Source organism: Eptatretus burgeri, chromosome 8 (assembly GCF_056783735.1).
Source record: "Eptatretus burgeri isolate ZD-2024b chromosome 8, Ebu_testis_v1, whole genome shotgun sequence".
NCBI classification, from domain to species: domain Eukaryota; kingdom Metazoa; phylum Chordata; class Myxini; order Myxiniformes; family Myxinidae; genus Eptatretus; species Eptatretus burgeri.
Window position 1 is genome coordinate 5,276,970 of NC_140968.1, and position 24,355 is coordinate 5,301,324.

Sequence of the window (24,355 nt, forward strand, 5' to 3'; positions counted from 1 at the left end):
AAGGGCAGAGGGTGCAAGACTAAAAAAGGGCAGAGGGTGCAAGACTAAAAAAGGGCAGAGGATGCAAGACTAAAAAAGGGAAGAGGGTGCAAGACCAAAAAAGGGCAGAGGGTGCAAGACCAAAAAAGGGCAGAGGGTGCAAGACTAAAAAAGGGCAGAGGGTGCAAGACTAAAAAAGGGCAGAGGGTGCAAGACTAAAAAAGGGCAGAGGGTGCAAGACTAAAAAAGGGCAGAGGGTGCAAGACTAAAAAAGGGAAGAGGGTGCAAGACTAAAAAATGGCAGAGGGTGCAAGACCAAAAAAGGGCAGAGGGTGCAAGACCAAAAAAGGGCAGAGGGTGCAAGACCAAAAAAGGGCAGAGGGTGCAAGACCAAAAAAGGGCAGAGGGTGCAAGACCAAAAAAGGGCAGAGGGTGCAAGACCAAAAAAGGGCAGAGGGTACAAGACTAAAAAAGGGTGGAGGGTGCAAGACCAGAAAACGGCAGAGGATACAGGACAAAATTGGGTACAAGGTGCAAGACAAAAAAGGAGGTGGTTGAATACAGAGAGGCCACCAATCTGTCTGCCACGCCAAGCCCCATATTCCCTCTCAATGGGGTCCATGATTATTACTCAATCATGGGATCCAATTTTCCCTGTATTCGTGCAAGTGGTTCATGTGATCCCATTGTTTTTGTCACCCAGGCCAAAAAGACAAGAAAAAGATCATCATTTATTGCTGCTTGAAAAATGTAAACTGATTATTCAGTCAATAGCAAGCAAAGGGTTAAATCAAAAATATTGTTTTAAAATGTTATTACTGTTTGTTGTCTCTGCTTAATTAATGTATCGCCAATCAACCCCAGCATGTCTTTTTGAATCATTCTCATCTTCCCTTTTACATCATTTTGTACTTTTATTTCATCTTGACCTTTGGTAATTCCTATTTACATTATTTAAATCGTAAAGCAATTCTTGTGAGTTATATCATTGCTCATCTTGTAATTTATGAGTATTCCATCAGCTTTGGTTCACCAAGCGAGAAATCAATTGAACTCTGCTGATGAACACATAAAATAACCAGTAATTGCATGGATCTACAACTGGACACCATAACCACGAGGCCGAGACAAAATCTCTACCTGGCATTGTTTCCCCTTACCCATTCTTGTGCCAATTCTCTAGGGAGTGCGATTCGACCCAGAGTGTCCGCAGACCCTGCGTTTGGAATTTGCAAAAAGCAACACCAAGACTGCAAAGAGCAAGCTCGTGGGAGTGCCGAACGCGGCCTCCATGCTTCAACCGGTCTTCGGTCCACATTTCATCACCCGTGAGCCTTGTGAGTTGGGCACGATGTCGTGAAGTGATTCGCCGCTTGTATGCAATCGATCTGTGTCACGATGGAGAGGCCTTTTAAGGGTGCATTCTTGGTTGCGTTTATGGTCACATTTTTCCCTTTTGAGCTCATTTGAGTTCGCTGCCATTAACAGACATTGTGCCTACACTCAGAGTAGAGCTGATATGCACGAACTGTACCCATTGTGAACTGCTGGGTGTCCAATTAAATGACGGTGGTTTTGTTTTCGTCGCAGATAGGTAAGTGGCGCAGATTGTTAGCAACGCGTTGCATCGTTTGTCAAAGGATACGACGATAAAACTGTACCGACTGCAGTATTTCAATGAACACCCTGAAACCCTGCACATCTGGTTTTCTGACAAGGCCCCTTATGCACCAAAGTGGGGTTTTTAAACAGACTAAGTTCAGTTTTGGTGTTTTGAAAAATCCAAACATTTATGAAATACTCCTGGCATGGCAAAATTAACTTGCGGTTCTGCGAGCTCTGTAAATGCCGGTGTTATCGGTATTATGTTCATGGGAAGAATTGAAGGGAGTGCAGACGCAAAATGGTGGTCACATTGGTCGTGCTCAAGACAAATGTCCCAAAAATATTATTCATATTTGATAAAAAAAAACATTGTCCTTTTGTACAATCTTTTCGATCACGATTGTGAACGAGTCATTTGTGTGGGACACCCAATCATCAAATTCACTTGGTTAGTAGCGTCACCAGTCAAACGTTGTCAGGCCTCTGCAGCCTTTTTCTGCTGTCAATTTATTTTCCAAAATGGATTAATATTTTTTTTTCCTGATGTTCCAGTAAAACTGGCATAAAACTTGTCATATTGCCACCACAATTTCATGCATTGCTCAGTACATTTTGATTGTTTAGCCTCATTCATATGGTTTCTTGTTCGATGGAGTTGTAGGTTTGGCAGAAGATATCACTCCCACCCCCCCAAGACACAGAATTATCTCACCAGCAACTTGCGGTAACAACGTCCTTTCAAACATCAACCTCCCCCTTTAAACACATCTCGGAAAATATTCACAACCACACCACCACCATCGCATTGCAACAACACAACACAACAATAAAATCTTCAACGAACCACACCCCATGAATCCAGCCATCTGAACAAACCCGCTTGCGTTCCTCCACAATAACATCATCTCGACTTCGTTCCGGTTCCCACCCGGCACGAAAAAAAACCCCGATAAACACAAACTCGACCCAACCCAGGATCTGTTCGTTCTGCCACGTTGATGAACTTGACACCACTTCATTACAACTGTCTCTCAACTCGCAACGACACAGACGACTATTTAACTTTTCCTTGCTCGATCACTGATGGAATCCGGTCGGAGTGGCCGGCTTCCTCGGGGACTGTGGGCTTCCAGTAAGGATGCCTGGGCAACTGATAATGATGATGATGATTTTTGGCATTTGGCAGAAAAGGATGACTATTTCAAACAAGTTATAATATTACCATATAATTACTCGAGTCCATTAATTAATTTCTCATTTCAAAAGTCAGGTAGGGTTTTCATCACACCCTCGAATTGCCGAGCGACTCCAACCGTAGTAGTACATGCTACTTCTAAGATTCTGTTGCATGAAATGCAAGGTGAGCTTGCTCTGAAACTGATATCTATGTACCCTGCAGATGACCTGGCTGGAGCCACATTGGTACCTGCTGGCGCAGAGGCCTGGGCACCGTATCCATTGTATGCTCCAGAGATTCCACCACCATTACCGCAAACAGCTTTCACCTTCCCCACCACGGTACATACACAGGTCAGTCAGTCTTGCCGCGTCTCAAAGAGTAATTTTCCTAAACTATTCATTCTTCCTTGAAATTTTCATTTGGTATTTTGTTCGTGAGGAGAGTTCAAGGAGTTCTCGAAGAAAAACACGCTCGTAATTCAAGATACACCAAGGTTGTTGTTATCTTTTGACAAACAACTAAGTATTGTGACCATGAAAATATACAAATCTATTTTTATTACTCACCAGTTATTTGATAAAGAATGAGTGAAGGTCAGAGAACAACAACAACAACAACAACAACAACAACAACAACAACAACAACCATTTGATGGAATTATGCCAGAAACACCATCCACCTCGCTCATTATATCCGTCAAGAACGTGTGATGGGATTTTATGGAGAAGCCCAAAGAAGAAACACAAGGAAATCAGACCCAGGTGGAGGCCATTCAGCCCGTAATGCCTGCGCGACATCAACACCACACTAATTTTATCAACACAAGATACAAAGAAGAAAATGATAAATTTATGATTTTTTTGAGTTTTTGTATTTGTTTATTTATTTTTAAACTTTTTGTAGTTTTTGTATTTTTTTGTTCTCAGGGGAGGGGGCATGGGCTTGGTTAAACAAAAAAACACACAACAGCAACCACACAACACGCACAGAAGAAGAAGACGAAGAACAATCTCGTGAAAGAATGGCGCTGGCAGCATTCCCAGTGTTCATGTTACCATATTCAGTGTTCCACAACATTCAAAATTCCATTCCTCCCTTTCTTGTATAAATTTATTCTTTCAAATTTAGAGTTTCTTTGTCTGTTTAATTAAACATGGTTTCTCACTTTGACATTGTTCCATTCATTCATCAAAGTTTAGATTGATCCAGTTTTCATGTTTACTCTCAAACTGCTCGGTGTTTCCTGATTTTCTTTTTTCACTTTTATCAACGATGCACAACCTTATACCAGGCGTAGTGGCGTGCGCCTGTAATCCGGCAACTCGGAGGCTTGGGTTGGAGGATCGCTTGAGGACGGGGGCTCTGTGCTGGGCCGCGCTATGAGAGGGTGGAGGGCAGCCCGGAATCATGGCGAAACCCAATCCTTATCCCTGTGTCGTAAAAGGCGACCAGGGTTGCGTCAGGAAGGGCATCCGGCGTAAAACCTGTGCCAAATCAGTATGCGGATCATAACGGACGATCCGCTGTGGTGACCCCTAACGGGAGCAGCCGAAAGACGAACAACATCAACGATGCAAAACCTAATCTTCAACCTCTGGAAAGTTAATGAATATCTTCTTGCAATTAAGACATTTGAAAGAATACTTCAATGAGGGTTTAATGAACGAGTTTGTGGCCCAACATCATGATGAGATTTCTGCATCAACGCGTGAAACATGTATCAAAATACCGTACGAAGCTATACACCAAGCAGGTTAAAAGTTGGCCGATTTTTAAATGCCATTCTTTTGCTGCTAATGATCTATTTTTAAATGTCATCAAATGATATGGGAAGTCTGTGGAGTGCTTACAGCATACAGATGCTACATATCCGAGCTGTGATAGTCAATTATGCCTGGTGTTGGCTTAATGGTTAGGGTGGGGGTCTTGGGATCCTTGGATCCTGAGTTCAAATCCCCCTTGACTGTTGAATTAATTCCAGGTGGGGTTGACTCTTCCTGTCATCCTTCCGAGGTCAGCAAAATGAGTGTCAGCTTGCTGGTATCCTGTGTCAGAGTGGTGACCCGTTCAGGATTGTGTCCAATAGCCAAGAAGACTGCTGAGGCAGCACCAAAGCTCTGCACAGTGTATGGTCCCAATGGATGGATGGATAGTCAAGTCCCACATTTTTATTTTACAATGTTCCAAGGCTCATGGAGGAGCTTGTACATATTATGTGTCAGATAAAGACATTGGTAGACAACGGTGTACTATAACATGTATTGCATGAGCATAAGTAGACCATGGACAAGCATGTGCTATGTGGGATTTGAACCTGGGTTCCCTGCGTCACGCTTGGCTGAGCAAGGGGTTCAGATGGTTACACTAACAGACGAACTAAGTTTCATAGGAGTCCATAATAACCTTTCATGGAAGTCCAACAATGACTATCAATTTTTTATAACTTATAAATGGCAACGATATGTCTGTTGAACCAACATGGAACTTACAGCACTTGAAACACAACCTCTACACGACGAGTACCACAGTTTGAGCAAAGTAATTATTCATGTTTGCTGTGCGAAACATGATGTGACAATTGAAAATAAATAAATAAATAAATTGCTCATTAACTTCCTTGTCAGCATGAGGCCAAAACTTCCTTGTGCTTCGAAACAAAAAAAAAAACAACAAAAGCAACACCTGTGTCACTGTGCATTGTAAATCCGTAATATTCATTCTCCAATAAGCAAACAGGTGATTTAATGTCCAATAATAATGTTGAAGTTTTTAACACATCAAGCTAATGAAAAATATGATCCACGAGTATCGTTTGCACTTCAAACCAGGACAACTGTGAAGAAGGATTACTCCAATATGGCTCCAAGAAGTGATCGCTTTATACCCCGCACCACGAAGCGAAAAGCGGGGTAAAGCAATTGGTTCATGTCCATCTGTCCCTACATATCTGTCTGTCTTATCAGTTTACGATCGAGGAACAACGATTTAAATCGAATGTTTAGATTTTGAACACTATCCGGAACATGAATAGGACGACAATTCTGTCGTTTTACCGTACCATGGCTCAGAATTTGGCCTCATCGGACATGCGCGGAGAGCAGTGACATTATTTTATTTTTTTTGTCCTCTGTCTTCCTGCCTGGCAGTCAAACAAAATTGAAAATCATTCCAAACAGGAAACTTACTGTTTTCAAGGACGTTATAAATGACACAAACAACAGGCATGAAGAACTAATGCAACATGATAGATCGGGTGGTGTAACACACACTGCGGAATATGTTGGTAAAACCCAGAATTGTCTTTGTTTATACACCTTTAAACCTCTTTAAACCTTAATGTAAATTGAATTATGCACTTGAAGACTGTAGAACACAAATCGTCTTCGTAATACTTCCAAGAACCATGCAATATATTGATAGATACCATTAGAGGGCATGGCATGTGTATCGGGGAGAAGAAAAGGCCACCATAATGGCGATATATCCATCCATCCGTTGGGACCACACTCTGTGCAGAGCGTTGGTGCTGCTGAAGCAGTCTCCTTGGCTATTGGGCACACTCCTGGACGGGTCACCACTCTGACACAGGATACCAGCAAGCTGGCACTCATTTTGCCGACCTCAGGATGATGACAGGCAGAGTCAACCCCACCTGGTATTAATTCAACAGCCAAGTGGGATTTGAACTCAGGATCCTCAGATCCCAAGCCCACCACCCTAACCATTAAGCTAACACCAGGCTTATAATGGCTATGTACTGAACAATAAAGCCTCCATCTCCTAAATTACAACTCAACGTCATCTTATTATAGTGTGTAAGGGTGGTTGGTATATGAGACTGCTTCAGTTGCGCTAAATTTCCGGATTTCTTTTTTTTAAACAATCTTCAAAATCATTATCTATTTCCAGCAGTGTGTTTGTGTGTATGTGTATGTGTGTGTGTGTGTGTGTGTGTGTGTGTGTGTGTGTGTGTGTGTGTGTGTGTGTGTGTGTGACCGCTGTTTCTCGACAACCACTGGTCCGATCTAATTGAAACTTGCCAGCTATATTGCTGGGGACGTGAGTATGTGCCTTTTCAAGGTTTGATATTAATCGGACAAGTGCTTCCCAAGTTATGGCCATTTATTTACCAAACCAATGACAAGACACGTTGCTGTGTAGGCGTGGCCGATAGGGAAAGGACGCCTTAGTTACCGTGGCATAGGAGTGGCAATGGTCAGTGGCAGCGAATGTCATGGCAAGCAAAGACAGGGAGGTAAACTTGATTTTAATTTGGATTGTAATTAACTCTGTGTGTGGAAGTATCACAGCAGTTGTTACTTCAATACAAGCGATAATTCGTGGAATGCATGTGAAGATTCCGTACGGGCACGCACCACTTCCGGATAGTGATGACTTTCTGTATTCTAATAATTTCTCGATTTCTTATGCGCATTTATAGATAAACACAATGCCCCAATGCAGTCGTCGTTTACGAGCGTGAAGGAACGACCTGTGTGTTTGTTTGAAAGTTTTTATCTTGCCAAAACGAAGTTTTTGCAAGATATGTAAGTCTGCTTGTATGTTTTTTTATTTTTATTTTTGTTTGTCTGTAATCACGTGTAAAAAATTCTGCAAAGCACAGTTATCATTGGAAATTTTTGTAACTTCGCATATCAGAGGTCTATAGAGGTCCCTTTCAGTGCATAAAATTTTGAAGGTCAAGGTCACTTTGTCGCAAATCAGGGGAGTCGACAAAACCCTTATTTTTTGAGTAATTTTGATTGGATCGTCTTCAAACTTCATGGGAATATAGTTCATGGTCTGTCGCTCAGCTGATTAATTTTTTGTGGCGATTGGCCTTGACCTTCATATGTTTTTTTTTGGTCTGTAATCACGTATAAATCACTCTGCAGAGCACAGTTATCATTGGAAATTTTTGTAACTTCGCATATCAGAGGCCTATAGAGGTCCCTTTCAGCGCATAAAATTTTGAAGGTCAAGGTCAAAGGTGAAGGTCACTTTGTCGCAAATCAGGGGAGTCGACGAAACCCTTATTTTTTGAGTCATTTTAATCTAATCGTCTCCAAACTTTATGGGAATGTAGTATATGGTCTGGCGCTCAGCTGATTAGTTTTTGGTGGCGATTGGCCTTGACCTTCATGGTTAGCGCCTGAGGTCAAACATATTTGACCCCAAGGTCAAATTTTCAAGTTTTAGGAACCATATCGTGGAGTACCTCAAATTGAACACCTCGATGAGTGCTTTCTAGATATGTCAAGCTTGAGACATTATGACGTCATTTGGTGACGTTATGAGGCAAACACATATTTTTCATGGTTACTCTGTAGAACGATTCTCATCGGAATCTCTCGTAGGCAGATATTCCTCAAGGAGTCGCTCCTGGTGGATAGCAGCTCTGTTCACCTCAATGTGACCTTAAAGAAGTCACACGTGGTCACCTTTTGGCAAAATACGGGTCACCCTGTGGGTGACATTGGTTTATTTTTTATTTGGTTTGCACGTACGGCCACGCATGTACGGCTACGCGAGAGCAAAGGAACAGCAAGTGTGGTTGTTTCTGGCACGCGGTTTGAAAGTTTTTTTAAAAAATTTTTTTGCACATACGGCCCGCACGTACAGCAATGCACGTACGGCCACGCACTAGTTTTATTAAAATTGAAGAGCAGGCCTTGCTGTTAGTGGGTTTCCCCTTCATGAATTCGCTCCATCGCGATGAATTTAATTATGCAAGGCTTGTGGATTGCAGTCAATGCGCTCAAATAATCATGGGCTGGTGAACTATTTTCCACATTTATTCACCTCATTAACATGGGTTATCAACACAATTACTCCCTTAAGCCCCTCCAACATAATCATCACCATCAACTCATCTTTATTGTTGTCATCATGAACATCGCCATCGCATTATTGGATCAAGTCTATCATCATGCAATATAAAAAAGGAGCTTGGTCTCGGCATGCCTGCGTCCATCCCTGTGTGCGTGCATGCATCCATCTGTCAACAATTGTACTATACACAATTGGCAGCATAGCATAGCAATACACGTGTGTACATACGTACGCACATATACATACATGCGGTATATAATGTACTGCACCGTACACGCATGAGGAGAGATTGTTTCCTGGCATGGCCTGTGCCGAATACATACCCCAGACAGTTTGATTAAAATAAGGAAGAGAGGAGAAGGTGAGAATTTTTCTTTTTTGACCTTCCTCTTCGTGTGTTGTATATTATTCAGAATTCAGCATCGAAAAAAGCTGTGATTCATATCTTATTAACACTCTCCCCCTCCTCGCTCCCTGAGTGTATAGCTGGGTTGGTATCTTAACACCACCGAATTTTATTTTTCCCCCCATTATCAAGAACCGTTTGTATTTTTTGTTTTTAGCAATTACGCAAAGATTAATTTCCCCCCAGTGAAGTGAAAGGGTCGAACATTCGAGTTATTATTAAAGGTAAGTTTCATGATCTTAATAACCCAAGAAAAGAAACTTTATTTTATTTTCTTAATAAAGGAAAATATAACTTTATTATATTGTGACGTCCACGGGACTTGAACAGTCCCGCCAAAGTAGAATGAGCCGAAACGATGGAGGCGGTTTATTTTTTTATAACCCAAAGATGGCGGTTTTAATCGCTCTACAGCAAACGGGACGAGGAAGGTGGCACGAGTCGCTTTTTACCGAGTTAATAATGTTTATTTCTCGAACCAGAAATAATAATAAGACTCGGCAAGAGGAGGGATCTGGGGCGATTCGACGGGATGGTGGTGTGGGTTCGGGCATGGGGGAAACACAAACAATTCCAATGGATATACAAATATCAAACCCTCTAAGGCGCCAGGTACACACACACACACACACACACACACACACACACACACACACACACACACACACACACACACACACACACACACACACACACACACACACACACAAAACGTAGCTGGTCCTGGTGGTCAGGCTGACCCGTGGTGTAGACACAACAGTCCCTGGATTGGCGTCGGACGAGCTGGCGTTGCGCTCGTCAGGGGCAGGAGACACCGTGGTGCTGTCGACCTCCTGGTGTCGGCCCGAGTCCGCTCACAGCCGCCAGGGAGCCAGTTCTGGCGCCAAGATGCGAGCAGGAGAGGGAGGCAGGTCCGCCCGCCGTTTGGCCCCGTACTCCGAGCCAGCAGAACCCCAGAGCCAACCGAGGTGAGGCACGAGGCACAGCAAGGCCACGAGACACGATGAATCGAGGAACGTACCAGCCCAATAATAGAGCACGCTCCGAGCCCAACAGCCTCGACCAAACGGTTTCTCTTTATCAATCTTCTTCTTCCACCTCTTTTCCCCAAACAGAACCTTTTTATCCTCGAGTCCTCGTCACTTCCAATCGAGCCGTTTTTATTGGCCCTCCGCCGTCGCCTTCCGCCAATCGTGATCACGAGGCGGAGCCATCCGCAGCACTGTCCTGTTACGTCACGGCAAGCCTCCAGGGAATACTAAAAGGGTTTACGCAGACACACTTACCCTAACCCATCTCCCTATCTAATTATGTGACAATTATCATTTCCCCCTTGAAGAAATGGACATTTACTAGACAACTTATCACGACTGAATTGCTACTTATTACATCGAGATCCTGGTAAACTCGAATAGCATGGCATACCTAATTAAACATCCTAATTACCCTTTGAATGCATACCCCCCTTCAGACGTAACAATATGTTGTTAATAACTTTTATTCATGAAAATAAATAATACAAAAACAATGCAGAAATACATTAATAAAGGATGTAGTTGGGACAAATTATAAAGCGAAAGACCCTCCATATTTTCCCCACAACTCCCTAAGTTTGCAGATTTCTGGTTCACAGGGATTTTCAGGAAAATAATGCCCACGAATCGCAAGGCCTTCCTCTGTATAGAGCAAATCCTTAAATATTGAAGGGCTATGTTCCTGGAAAATGGCATGATAGTTAAAACCAAGAGCCAATGGGAAAAGGGGGGTCAGGTTCCTGGGAATTGAGAAAATATAGATTATAGAGGAAGGTTGACAGCAGCTAAAAAGTAAACAAGTAAAATAAATATAAAGTAGTGTTACGGTTGTGGAAATTCGCATTACACCAGAAAGAGTCCTCAGGTGAGATATATCGGTAAGTTCATGTGTAGTTAAGCCCAAATCCGTTGTATAGAGGGAATATGTGGGATTCATCCGGGCTGTGACGCTTTGAGTTAGCCATTTTTTTTTCTCTATTGTTATTTTCGACCATTAATCGCCCAACAACTCAAACACCACCACCTTCGCCTCTTTACCTCCACAACTCCATCCCGCAAACATCGCTTTACCACCATTCTCAAACGACACTTGCCAACAACCAAACTCCCACCACCTCCGCCTTTCTACCACACGTCATGCCATGGGCTCTGAATGCGTTCCTTTCGCTTCAAAAAGCGGATCAGGAATGCTTCACGCCCCCTTTTCATCCGTCCAATGACCGAGCATCGGGTAGTGTAGCCCTGCCTCCGAACCCGCTGTGAATGCGTTCCTTTCGCCCCGAAAAGCGGATCAGGAATGCTTCACTCCCCCTTTTTCCCGACCAATGGCTGAACAGAGGGTGGCGTGGCCCCGCCTCCAATTGCGTTTTGATCCGAATATTTGCATATAGGCTCCTCCTGAGACCTATAAAGATGCGAGTGCAAGGCGACTCGCGAAGAGTTGGAGAGAAGTTGCAGGGAAGTTAGAGGGAGTTGGAGTTCGCGCGGTTTGGTTGCAGGCGGCTGGTCGAGTTCAAGTTCAAGTCAAGGGAAGACGGCGGTCGGCAACAAGGTTGCGGTGTGGGTCTCGCTCGTCTCGTCGTGGGGTCCAAGCCAGCCAGCCATTCCCCTCTCCCTGAGCATCAGCGATTCCCCCGCCCCACATCCGCGCTGAGATAATGCCGGGGGAGCCCCGTTCCTCCCCCACCCTAAACGTGGTGCCAACAAAACCGCTCGCGCGGAGCACACCGGGGAGGGCTCGCCGGCCACGCCAGGGGCACGGAGTTGGGGCGTAGCTGCGCGAACATTGCGGCTTGCCCGCCATCGCGTCACGAGGACGCGGGTCAGACCTTCCCGGTCTCGTGGACCTGGCCGATCCTCCAGGATCCATGTACATTTGGTCTACGGACCTGTCTGCCTCCTTGCCTATGAGGGTGGCTTTCTTTCTTTCGGGTTGAATGCATGCTGTGGCGCCGTGTCCAATAAGTAGAACTGCCCAAGTGTCTGTGCCTGTACATTGCCCCTTTTATTCGGGGGAAACTCTTTTCTTGCATTTGCTTTTGTTACATTTTTGTATGGCTGTATATACGTGCCTTCCGTGTGTGTGAATAAATGTGCTTACTTGTTGAACTGTTTTCCTGCTTTGCTTCATCTCCTTCCTTTTATTGAATCTCCATCTTGCATCACGTAAGGGATTGATAGTGGGTTTAAAACGCCCGGTAATTAATCGGAACCGTCAAGGCCGACGATAACTCCACTCGGTTATCCCTGTAATACGGAACGAACCGCTTAAGCGGTTCGTGTCCGGAGTCGGCCTGTGGCGTGGTACGACAGCCCAGTCGACCACTCGCGCAGGTACTAAGGTAGGTCGAATTTGGTGAGTGAAAAAAAAATATCCTGCGCGGGTGGGCAATTGGCATGATCGTGGTGAGGTTAATCCCCCACCCGTGACTGGCTCCGGGCGGTAGTTCCCGGAGGGTCATGACTGAATTGTCCGTTCCGTTGGGCGAGGCGGTTGCTTTTGGCTACACGCGGTCGATCGCACGCCGGCGGGCGCCAATTCGCAACACTGGCGTCAGGTCGTGGGATACACACCCATTCCCCTCCTCGCAACACTGGTGTCAGAGAGGGGGAAACAAACTCTCCCGTCTCCAAACTAAATTCACGGGAATCGGACCAGGGGTGAGTGGAGCGACCCCCGATTCCCTCCAAATTATGAGCAGGCCAAATTAATCTCTTACGTGAAATAAGATGGCATTTCAAGGCGAGCGGGTGCCGGGGGTAGAAATGTATATGTGTAGTAATGTAGGATCCATGGCCCGGGATGGTACTACTTGTAATTACAATCCGTGGGGGAGCTCACCCTCATATTCTGAGCACGGACTTTGCCGGCAAACTGAGTCGCATAATGGCGGCACGATCGCACCGCAGCGCAGCACGGAGCAAGCGGCTATTTATGGAGCGAGCGGCTGTTTATGGCGCGGCGAATGGCGCGACACAAGGCGAGCGCTCCCAACAGCCGTTTCAAACCACGTGGGCATGGCAGGCGAGGCAGGCGGACATTGGCGGGCTTTGGGAAGAATTGAAGGAAGAATGGAGGACCGAGCTCGAAAAAGAAAAACAGAAACACGAGCTGGAAGTAAAACAATAAAAGAAAGAACTATTGGATAAGTCAAGACAGGCCAAGGAACTCGAGGGAAAAGTGGGGGAAATAGAATTGAGGATCCATAAGTGGGAACAAGGGACGAGCGAGCTAAGCAAGAGAATGGAGGAGGAGCGAATTGGTAATTCCCGGGATAGAGAGAACTTGGAAGAGGAATGGAAAAAAAAATCTGGAAGAGAAAAAATGTGAACACGATTGGAAAATAAAGCAACTCGAGCGTGAGGTAGAACAAGGCGTTCAGGACAGAAGAAGACTAGAAGAAGAGGTAAAAAGAGGAGAGGAACATCTGGAGGAAAGGACGGAGGAATTGCGGGAAAAGTCAGAACAGTTCGAAGAACTGCAGGGAAAAATGAGGGAGGAAGGAGAAAGGAAAACAAAGATAGAAAAGGAAAAACGCAAACAAGATGGGGAATTGGTGCTGCTGGAGCGAGAGGTAAGGGCAGGCCAGATTAAAAGAGCAACCCTGGAAGGGAAGATAGAAATAGGAAAGAAATATAAGGAAGAACGAGAGGAATACGGGAAGAAAATGGACGAAATGAGGAGGGAAGCATGGGAAAGTTGTGCGGAAAGGAGGGAAGCAGCATGCAAATTGAGAGGAATTATGGGAAAAAGCTTCTGAGTTAAAGAAACACCAAAACAAAGAGACGGAATTACAAAACGAGTTGGGAATGTTGAGGGAAGAGAGAACGACAGCAGAGAATGAAACGTTGAGGAACCACACTGTACAGATCGAACAGCTGGAAGCGAAGGCCAGATTAAAGAATGAGATAAAAAGAAAGAGCACTGAAAGAAGAACGAATGAGACAGGAGAAAGAAATCCGTCAATTGAAGGAAATAACGAGATTGCAGAATGAGGAACAAGAAAGACAGTGGAATAAAAAACACAAAGAACAAGGAATGAGACAGGAGAAGGAAATCAGCCAATTGAAGGAAATAACGAGATTGCAGAATGAGGAACAAGGTCAGGTATGGGAGCATGTGCCAGAACAGCGCGTCGCTGCGTCCACTTTCCGCCGGTACTCCAGGGGCCTCCGTCTGGCCATCCCCCAGGCAGATGCCAGGCCCATCCCCATCTCCTTGAGATGATGGTCAACCTGCTGCAACCATGAGGCACGTGGTCGGCCCACTGGCCTCCTCCACTCACGAGACTCCCTCGCTGAGAGAATCTGGTGAGCAGGATCAGCGTCAGGAAAACGAGCCACATGTCCATACAGCCGCAACTGACGCTCACAGACTATGCAGGTAACAAATCTCATCCGAGTCTCTCTCAGCAACCGCTCGTTGGACACAAAATCTGACCAGCCATAGCCAAGGATTCTCCGAAGACACCTGGTACCAAAGGAATTAAGTCTCCGTCTCAGATCCTTGGTCACCATAGAGCAAGACTGGAAGTACCAAGGACATGAAGACTCGGACTTTCGTCCTCCCGCACAGGTATCGGCAGCGCCACACCCCAAGATCCAGTGAATCCATGACTCCCCAGGCCCGACCCAGACATCTATTGACCTCTGACTCGCAGCCAGCAGAGACATGAATATCACTGCCAAGGTAAGTGAATCTCTCCACGACCTCAACATCCTCACCACAAACAGACACAGACAGGACAGCAGCATCCAAGATGTCACCGAAAGCCGGGATCTTAGTTTTGACCCAAGAAACCCGTAATCCCAGCGGATCCGACTCCTCATTCAGCACCTCGAGGGCTCCCAAAAGGATGTCTAAAGTCTCCGCAAAGATGACTGCATCATCTGCAAAATCAAGGTCCGAGATCTTGACATTCCCAAACGATGCACCGCAACTTGATCTCTCCGACATCCTCCCTAAAATCCAGTCCATACAAGTGCTGAAAAGTGTGGGGGCAAGTACACACCCCTGACGAACTCCAGTAACAACTGGAAATAAGTCAGAGATGGTACCACCACACTTCACAGCACTCTCAGTACCAGAGTAGAGTTCAGACATCAGATCGATCAGTTTTGGTGGCACCCCACGAAGACCAAGAATCCTCCAGAGGACATCCCGATTCACTGAATCGAACGCTTTACAGAGATCAACATAGGCTGCAAGCAGCCCCTGCCGAAACTCTCGTCTGCGTTCGGTGAGGACACGAAGGGCAAGGATACGGTCAATCGTTGACCTCTTTGGTGTAAAGCCTGACTGCTCTGGACGCTGGTGCTCAAGAATTATCCGAGCAAAGACCTTGCCCGGCACTGAGAGCAGCGACACCCCTCGGTAATTGTTGCAGTCTTGGCGATCACCCTTCCCTTTCCAGAGTGGGACAACAAGGCCCCTCTTCCAGTCAGTTGGAATGAAGCCTGTGTTCCAGGCAGAGCACAAAACTGCATGCAACGACACGAGTGCAGCATTTCCACCAGCCTTGAGAAGTTCGGCATGGATGCCACAGATCCCTGGAGCTTTGCCCCATTTCAACTGGTTCACCGCAGCCCGTGTTTCCACAAGCGAAGGTGGACCACAGTTGATTCGAGGGTCAGCAACAGGGATTGTAACACCCTTGACGTCCAACTCGACAGCTGGGGGATCAGCCTGGTACAACCGCTCAAAGTAACCGGCCCAGCGGGCCTTCACTTCAGACTCCTCTGTCAAGAGCCTACCACTCTCTGCTCGAACTGCAGTGCTCCGAGGGATGGGCTTGGATGAACGTAATGCGCAAATTCCCCTGTAAGCGGGAGGAGAACCACCTGTCCACAGGTGATGCTCTACCCCCTCACAGATTCCTCGCACATAGGCCTCCTTGTCCACCCTCAGTGCACGTACAGTTTTACGCCTCAGCTCCCTGAACAGCTCAGCTCTGCCATTCAGCCTGGCCCTGTGACTCTGGTCAATGGTATCCAGTGTCCCTTGAGAGACAAAATTCTTCTTTGCCCTGCGGTGAGCTCCAAGACATCCACCGGCAACATCAAGGACGGTGGTCTTGAAGGCGCTCCACAACTCTTCAGGACCCCCCAAAGCACCCAGACCCCTCAAGTGTCCACTCAGCCTGTTCGCAAACTCCTCAGCTACTCTCTCATCCCTGAGCTTGGCAACATCCAGCCTTGGCTGGGATGGTACCATTCTCCAGGATTTAAGGGGCAGCTTTAGAGTTGCTACAACAAGCCTGTGGTCAGTATTGAGGAACTGAGCACTCCGGTAGACCCTGCAGTTCTGGATCATCCTCCAACGACCGTCAATGAGGACATGGTCAATCTCCTTTGCCACACCGCCAGCGTTGGAATACCAAGTCCAGCGATGAGCTTGTGGGCGCTGAAACCATGAACCAGCCACCCTAAGTCCATGACTTCTTGCAAAGTCAAGGAACTTAGTGCAATTCTGGTTCATAGTTCCTGACCCATGGGGACCAACACACACCTCATAACCATCCCTATCAGTTCCAGTCGATGCATTGAAATCCCCCAAGACTAGAAGTGTATCTCGTCTGGGGCACTGATCAACCACAGACTCGAGCGTGGCGTAGAATGCATCCTTCACGGTGAGATCACTCACCTCAGTCGGAGCATAAACAGAGACCAGGGCATAAACCAGAGACCGGAGCATAAACAGAGACCAGGAACAAGAGAGACAGTGGAATAGAAAACTGAAAGAGTATGAATTTGAAACTGAACGACAAAAGGAAAAAAATAGGTTGGAGGACGAGGATTAAGTGAAGGAGCAAGGAATGAAGCAGGAAGCAGAAATCAGTCAATTGAAGGAGATAACGAGATTGCAGAAGGAAGAACGAGAGGAACAATGGGATAGAAAACAACAAGAACATGAATTTGAGATTGACCAATTCAAAGAAAAGGCGAGGCTGGAGTGCGAGGAGATGTACAAAGAACAGCGAATGAAACACAAAAGGGAGATTAACCAAATGAAGCAAACCATGAAACTGGAGAAGGAAGGACAGGAGAGGAAACAAGGAAGAGTAGTGAGAGAACAGCGAATGAAACACAGGAAGGAAATGAGCCAATTGAAAGAAACGATGTGATTGGAAAATGAAGAGGAGGAGAAACTGTGGGGTAAAAAACAAGAACAATGTGAGTTTGAAATTGAACAACTAAAACGGGGAGCAGGATTGGAGTTTACGGAGATTGAAAAACTCCGGAGGGAGAACAAAGAACTCAGGAAGTTCCGAGAGGAGGAACGACTCAGAAGGAGCCAGGAAGTAGAACAACACAATAAGGTGGGATGTGTGACAGCACCACAAGGAGCAATGTCGGTGGTGCAGGACTTGATCGACACCACTCGTCGGATGAAGGAACAGTTAGAACCAACCCTAATAAAGGAGACACAAATAAAAATGGAGACGAGGGAGGTAATAGGGACAACAAAGGAAGTAGAAGTATTGCCAGAGACACGGGAGATAGACCGAGTCGAGAATAAATTAAATAAAACGAAGGAGGAAACAGAGACGAGGATCCAGAAAGAAACTAATAGACAGGAAGAGGCAACAGAAATAAAATGTATAGAGACTCGGGAGATATAAAAAATAGAGGAGAGACTGCACGATAAATACGGGGTTAAAGGAACAGAAAACACACACACACACACACACACACACACACACACACACACACACACACACACACACACACACACACACACACACACACACACACACACACACACACACACACACACACACACACACACACACACACACACACACACAGTTAGCGAGGCTTAATGGGGGCGAGCTGGCGGACTGTTTTGTGGCCCGGTGCGAGCAGCTGGATGGCCTCCTTCGGGAACGGAGGGAGACGCTATTCTCCCTTGAAGCTGATCACGACCAGGTGGGTTCGGTGGTGTCAAGCGAGTTCGAGGGGGCGAGTGCTGCGAACGGGTGCACGTGCAGCTTGGGGGGTATAGAGGCCCTGGGAACCCTTGTGGGGACATGAATCCCCAATGTGGTTGTCCCGGTGTGAGTGCGCCCCCGTGTGTGAGTGGTGTGGTCACGATTATGCCGAAGTGCGTGCCTCCCAGCACACGGTGTGTGAGAGGGACAGCGTGTGTGAGGTCGCGGTATGTGAGGGAGATGACGGTGGGCATGCGGGAGCACGCAGCCGCATCTCCAAGAATGAGTGTAATGGTGAGGTGTATTAGCCTCGTGAAACGTGGGAGTTTGAGCGCGTGGAAGGAATGGAGACGACGACGGTGACAGAGGGACAGGGGCTGAGAATCTCCATCTTGCATCACGGAAGGGATTGGTAGTGGGTTTAAAACACCCGGTAATTAAACGGAACCGTCAAGGCCGACGATAACTCCGCTCGGTTATCCCTGTAATACGGAACGAACCGCTTAAGCGGTCCGTGTCCGGAGTCGACCTGTGGCGTGATACGATCGCCCGGTCAACCACTCGCGCAGGTACTTAGGTAGGTCGAATTTGGCGAGCAACCCTATCCTACGCGGGTGGGCAATTGGCACGATCGTGGTGAGGTTAAGCCCCCACCCGTGACTGGCTCCGGGCGGTAGTACCCGGAGGGTCACGACTGAATTCTCCGTTCCGGTGGGAGAGGCGGCCGCTTATGGCTACACGCGGTCGATCGCACGCCGGCGGGTGCGAATTCGCAACAGTATATTAACATTGAAATAGACATATAAATAAAATAAATACAGTATAAAACGAGAATGGCACTCGGGAGGGCGCATACCTACACCAGGCCGATTTGTTTATGTTTTGTATCCAACGGATAGGTCGGATCTGAATCCGGACCGAAACCAAAATCGAATCGGCTTGTTCTTGTCACCTAACCAACTCATCCAGCGAGTTTTTCCATAACTCGTCCACAACTTTTTGAGATATCATGCTGTACATAGTTTTCGGCTCCATCTCTCAATGGTGAAGAATCACTTAAAAAATTCTCATATCCGGATCTGGATTCAGATCTTCACCAAAATTAAGCGTTGCTGCTCTTGGCCAGTCACCTACAAACACAAAAAATTTCAGAACAATTGCTTGAAAACTGGCCAAAAAACATGTGATGGACACAAACAGACAAACTTCAGGCAAACAGAGACAGACAGACAGATAGGCAAATGCTACAGACCAACATGCTTGGCAAAAATATTTTTTTCACCAACCAATAAACAGACAGAATAACACACACCACCAACGAATATACTTGAAAAATCTTCCATTTTCACAAGTAACAAACAACAAAACAGACAGAATATAACACACGTGACCAACTAATCCAATCCAATCCAATCTAATCCATTGGGACCATACTCTGTGCAGAGCATTCGTGCTGCCTCAGCAGTCTCCTTGGCTATTGGGTACAATCCTGGATGGGTCACCACTCTGCCCACTCCATAACTTTTTTGCTCCAGGATACCAGCAAGCTGGTTACTCATTTTGCCGACCTCGGAAGGATGACAAGCTGGACCAACTAATACACTGTACTTGAAAAATCTTTGATTTACGCAAGTAGCAAACAGACAGGGGTGAAAACATAACCCCCTTCCTTCGAAATACACAAGAATTTTACCTTTTAAATTTATTCAAAAACAGCGAGGTAATTTTTACAAAACAGTGAGGTGAGTGGGGGTAAGAAATGTAGTACTCTGCCGTAAATATAAACCACAAGACTTAGCTCAGGATGATGATGATGATGGAGTGGAGAGCGGGGATGGGGAATTCAGCGATCGGAAGAGCAGCATTGGCTTTACGAAGAAGTCGCCTACTGCATTGCGACGTAGGAGAAGGGTAAGACGACCCTGAGCCATCTTCAACCCCAAAGCAGATCTTTCCGACCTGGACAGGTAGGTATCGGATGACATTCCCTTTGGGAATAATAACATTTCGTCAGCGTTAAACACCTACTCCGGTATAAATCCCTTCACCTCGATTAATTTCATGAGCTGCGATTGGTAGTTCTCCGCAGCATCATGATCTGCCGATGCTGCTTCCCTGATTAGTTTGACACTATGGAGGCTGAATCTTCTTTCAAAGTTTTCAAACCAGCCCTTGCTGGCATGGAACTTGTGTGTATCGGTGGTTGTGTTGCGAATCTGGAAGCCATGATCACACTCAACATTCAGGTCCTATAGCTCAGATATCTCGGTAAGTAAGTGTTTTATAGATAGCTTCGTTTCCCTTGTCTCATGGGTAAATCAATGTAAATGCGCTGTGATTTGTTTTGGGAGTCGGATTTCTTGTCATTTCAACTACAACAACAGAGCGGACCACTCCAGCTCGGAATGAAACAACAAGCAGAAACCCTCAGCTCCCGGCGTCCCCCGCACGCTTACTCGGGGAGAGGTCAACTCCCACCCCTCGAACACCAAGCAGAAACCCTCAGCTCCCGGCGTCCTCTGCGCGCTTACAAGGAGAAAGGTTAAGCCCCCACCCACCAATTTGCTTGGCAAAGCGCCAAGTGGGGGAAGGGTTGAGCTACACCAAGAAAATGCGGAAACGAATGTCTGCCTGAGCGAGCGCGCCGGGGAGCATATAAAGGAGCAGAGGATCCTCGCAAGGAGGAGTCTGTCTGGCTGGTCCTGGTCGTCATCTTCTTCCTCCTCCTCTGCCACACGATCGAGAGCTCGGGAGACACCGTCCCCCCCGGCAAGAACCGAAAGGTCGCTCGCCGGTGCCTGGATTTGGCCCGCCTCTTGCTGGGGCCCGGGTCGACTCGACTTGAAGATCGCACGAGGCAGACAGGTCTGAGCTGGGTCTCAATAAAGACCAATTGGTCCGGTCATCTTTGGGTGTGTGTGCGTGTGTGTGTCCGTGGGCCCATCTGATAGGTAATGAACTGTTAAGTGCTTTTCGCCTGTACATTGACTGCATTGCAACTCTCAATAGTCGGTTTAATTCTGCTCCTTGTGTTCCCCTCCCTGCCTTTTATAAATAAACCCCGATTGTGAAATGTTTCAGTTTGTTCGCGTCCCTTCTTTCATTGACTGAGCGTGTCGCGTGCTGGGGAAAATTAGCAAGGCCGTTGTGCTGCCATAAGGGGACATCTGGACCGACGGTTCTTGGCGATTAAACCGCTTGGAATCGCACACGGAACGAGCGCACTAAGCGGCTCGTTTTCGTACGAGTTCCGTTGAGGGTGTGAAGACTTGGTAGATCGCCACGTGGTCTCTAGTTATTTTGAAGATTTGGCAAATAACCCTGTACCACGTGGTGGAAATATTGACCCTTCATGGTCCGAAAGGGACCCGTACTCTTCGGACTTTACGGAAACAGTACGATCTGAATTCCGAAAGATCGGTCGAGCCGATTTGCGGCTCCATCTGGCGGTCGTGCAGCGGCTGACCCCGCAACAGTTGAACTGGAGTCTTTGGCCCCGGATGCCTTGTGGAAACATTGGTAAATGCGCAATGATTTATCCCGTATCACACTCAAAGGCGCTTGTTTCTGTGTTTGGTCCTCGATCCAAACATTAAAGACTTTTTCCATCCTTTCATTATAAGAATCCTGGGACCGGAATGACACTTTTGCACTTTGTGTAGCGCTGGTGGCAACACAAAAACGGATATTCGATTCACTTTTACTGATACATCGCACAGTCGACTGATTTATCCCGTAATGGCGGCTCACAGATGCCACACTTTTACCTCCAGTCAACCTATCTCATAAGTCGCTTTTTTGCACAATGCCAAAGCCATTCTCTGGGTTTTGTCACAATTAATTTTGTCTATCGTTTCACCTTTGGGCACCATTATTAACGGTGCGCGAGAAACAACAAAAGGCATGTAATCTGAGATAATTGTACAAGCCGATGCAAATGATGACTCATCTTAGCTTGAAAACCACGATTGGTTGAAATTAAGTCCCGCGATAACTAAATCGGAACACAATGGGTTGCCCGCGTTTGATCAAAACTCGTGATATTCAAGGGTTGACTGTACTTTAACATTGAGCAGGGTATTGTGTTCTATGACCTCTCTACTACCTCATGTAAAGGAAATGGGTTTGTTCATGTGCTTGTGAGGTTCAGAGGTATGTTGTGCTCTGATATATAGGGTGTCCCAAAAAAATATACAACTTTTAAAATGCTTCGTTTGATCCTAAAAAAGAAGTAATTTTGTCACTAATGCTTCATTTCTTGTTGCAGAGGCCCTGAAGTTTATTTTGAAACCAAGCAAGCGCCAGAAAAATGCCAAGACTGACCGTACAACAACGGACAAAAATTGTTGAACTTTGGCACCAGATGAAAAGTGTCATACAGGAGCAACGTCTTTACTCGAGACATTTCGGTGTCCACTTGCGCCATGCACCAAACTTTCAGAGAATAAAGTGCACCATCGCAAAGTTTACCCATGTGGGAACCATCTGTGACCTTCACAAGGGTCACAGTGGTCGGAAGAGGACAGGTCGTAGTGAAGAAAATGTGGAAACGGTGAGACAGGCAGTCGTTCAGAGTCCAAAAAAATCGATTTGACGACTTTCTGCTGAGGCAAACATTCATAAGAGCACCGGTCAGAGGATCCTTCGCCAAGACATTCATGCCTTTCCAAACAAGGCGTTTTCTCAACCAACATTTTGAGGGCCGCTTTATCTCCCTCTACGAAGACGTTGAGTGGCCACCGTATTCCCCTGACCTTACTCCTCCAGACTTCTTCTTGTGGGGGTATCTCAAGGACAGGATCTATGGAAACCCTCGGCCTCAGACTCTTGATCAGCTGAAGGACAGCATCCACCGAGAAATCCAGAACATTCCTCAAGAAACGTTTCCCAAAGTGATGGAGAACATGACAACGCGTTTGCAGGCAGTGATCGGACAAAGTGGAGTCTACGTCGAACATGTGGTCTAAAAGAAAACGAAGATTCTATTCCAAAATTTAAATTTTGGTGGCAATTTTGACATTGGTGCAATAAACTTCAACCTTTCAGCTTTCTATCCAGCCATATATCTTTTTAAAAAATATATGTTATTACCATCCTCTTTGCAGATGAAAAGTTGTATATTTTTTTGGGACATCCGTATACGAGTTCACTCATTCTATAGCTTGGATGTTCTGAAATGCTTACAGTGCAGAAAACAAATGTATCGCTGCAACTTACACTCAAAATACCAGTACTGTTCCTCACTGTGAGCCCTTGCAGCAGAGAAAATTTTTCTTCATCACAAAATATTTGTTTTTATCTTACTTGTGAGAAAAGCAGGTGCAATGGGTGTCTCCGACAGATGCTGTGCAGCAACTGGGGTGGAAAGGACGGCAGTTCTGCTGATTTTGAGGTGCTGTGAAGTCCCTTCTTGTCCAATCGGTGTCATGCCACATCCACCGCCATATCGGGGGAAATAAAATCGAAATCGAAAGCTGTACTGGCAGGGATGGAACGTCGGAAAGAACTTCGGCAAGAATTATACATTATTGTCAAGAATGCATTCTTTTCGCAAACACGAATATCTAGGTGCTTATAAGCATTCGACTGTTTATGATTCAATTCAGAAGTTCCCTCTTTACCCTCCTTTGGAAGTAATGAAGGAATTTGATTGCATTTAATTTCCAAAAATATAATTTACGTTACTGTAAAGATTTACGCATAATGTTATGCTTCAAATCTCATTTCACTTATTTCAGCATATGGGTTCTGGCTGGTCACAGCACTCTGTCTGCATATAATATAATTAACGGAGTAACATTTTCATACCATGTTACGATTGCAAGCATTTGAGGCGAGTATATTCCAGATGTTGAAATTTTTTTTATTAAAATGCTTGAGATTTCCCTTTTTCTTCCTTCTGCAAAAAAATTTAACAAGTGTTTCTTTTAAATGCAATTTTCTGTTACGGTTGAGAAAATTAGCTTTTGTTCTCAAACAAATTCCCTAATTAATCAAAGGACCTTTATTTTACTGATTCAATTGCCCCATTAATCAGTCCCAATATTTGTAAATTACAGCAACTGAAAGCAACATGACAACTTCATTCTCCAATTGTTGCTTCATTAACTTTCCATGGAATGTCTGGGACAGAGAGAACAGACAGGTCCGTCACGCAATACGACTCGGCACGGTTACCACCCCGGAGGTCTGAGATTGAAGGTAAATGCAGTCAGTGCAGTGTTGCTCAGAAGACTTTTACAAATTGGGTTCACGAAAGCGCAAAAGCTGTCTGAACGTCCTGCACAATGTGACACACATGTTAACGACACCTGACGTTTAATAGACTGCTGTGCCATGTGCTTTATGGACAACTTTTTTAAAAAATATGAAAAAAAACACGAAAAGT

The 24,355-nt window shown here is 45.9% G+C and overlaps 1 protein-coding gene across 8 annotated transcripts in view; it reads left to right on the forward strand.

The window, feature by feature from the left end:
• Nucleotides 1-23,852, forward strand: part of LOC147020983 (RNA-binding protein with multiple splicing 2-like) — an 85,882-nt gene extending 62,030 nt beyond the window's left edge. For 3 of the 8 annotated variants that reach the window (XM_085890757.1, XM_085890760.1, XM_085890763.1), the window contains 3 exons: nucleotides 1,163-1,316; nucleotides 2,984-3,114; nucleotides 23,284-23,852. In XM_085890757.1, coding sequence (XP_085746883.1) covers nucleotides 1,163-1,316; nucleotides 2,984-3,114; nucleotides 23,284-23,368 — 370 coding nt within the window. In that variant the 3' untranslated portion in view covers nucleotides 23,369-23,852. The remainder of the gene's footprint in view (nucleotides 1-1,162; nucleotides 1,317-2,983; nucleotides 3,115-23,283) is intronic. The other 5 variants (XM_085890756.1, XM_085890762.1, XM_085890759.1 and 2 more) reach the window with 2 other exon arrangements.
• Nucleotides 23,853-24,355: the final 503 nt, after the last annotated feature.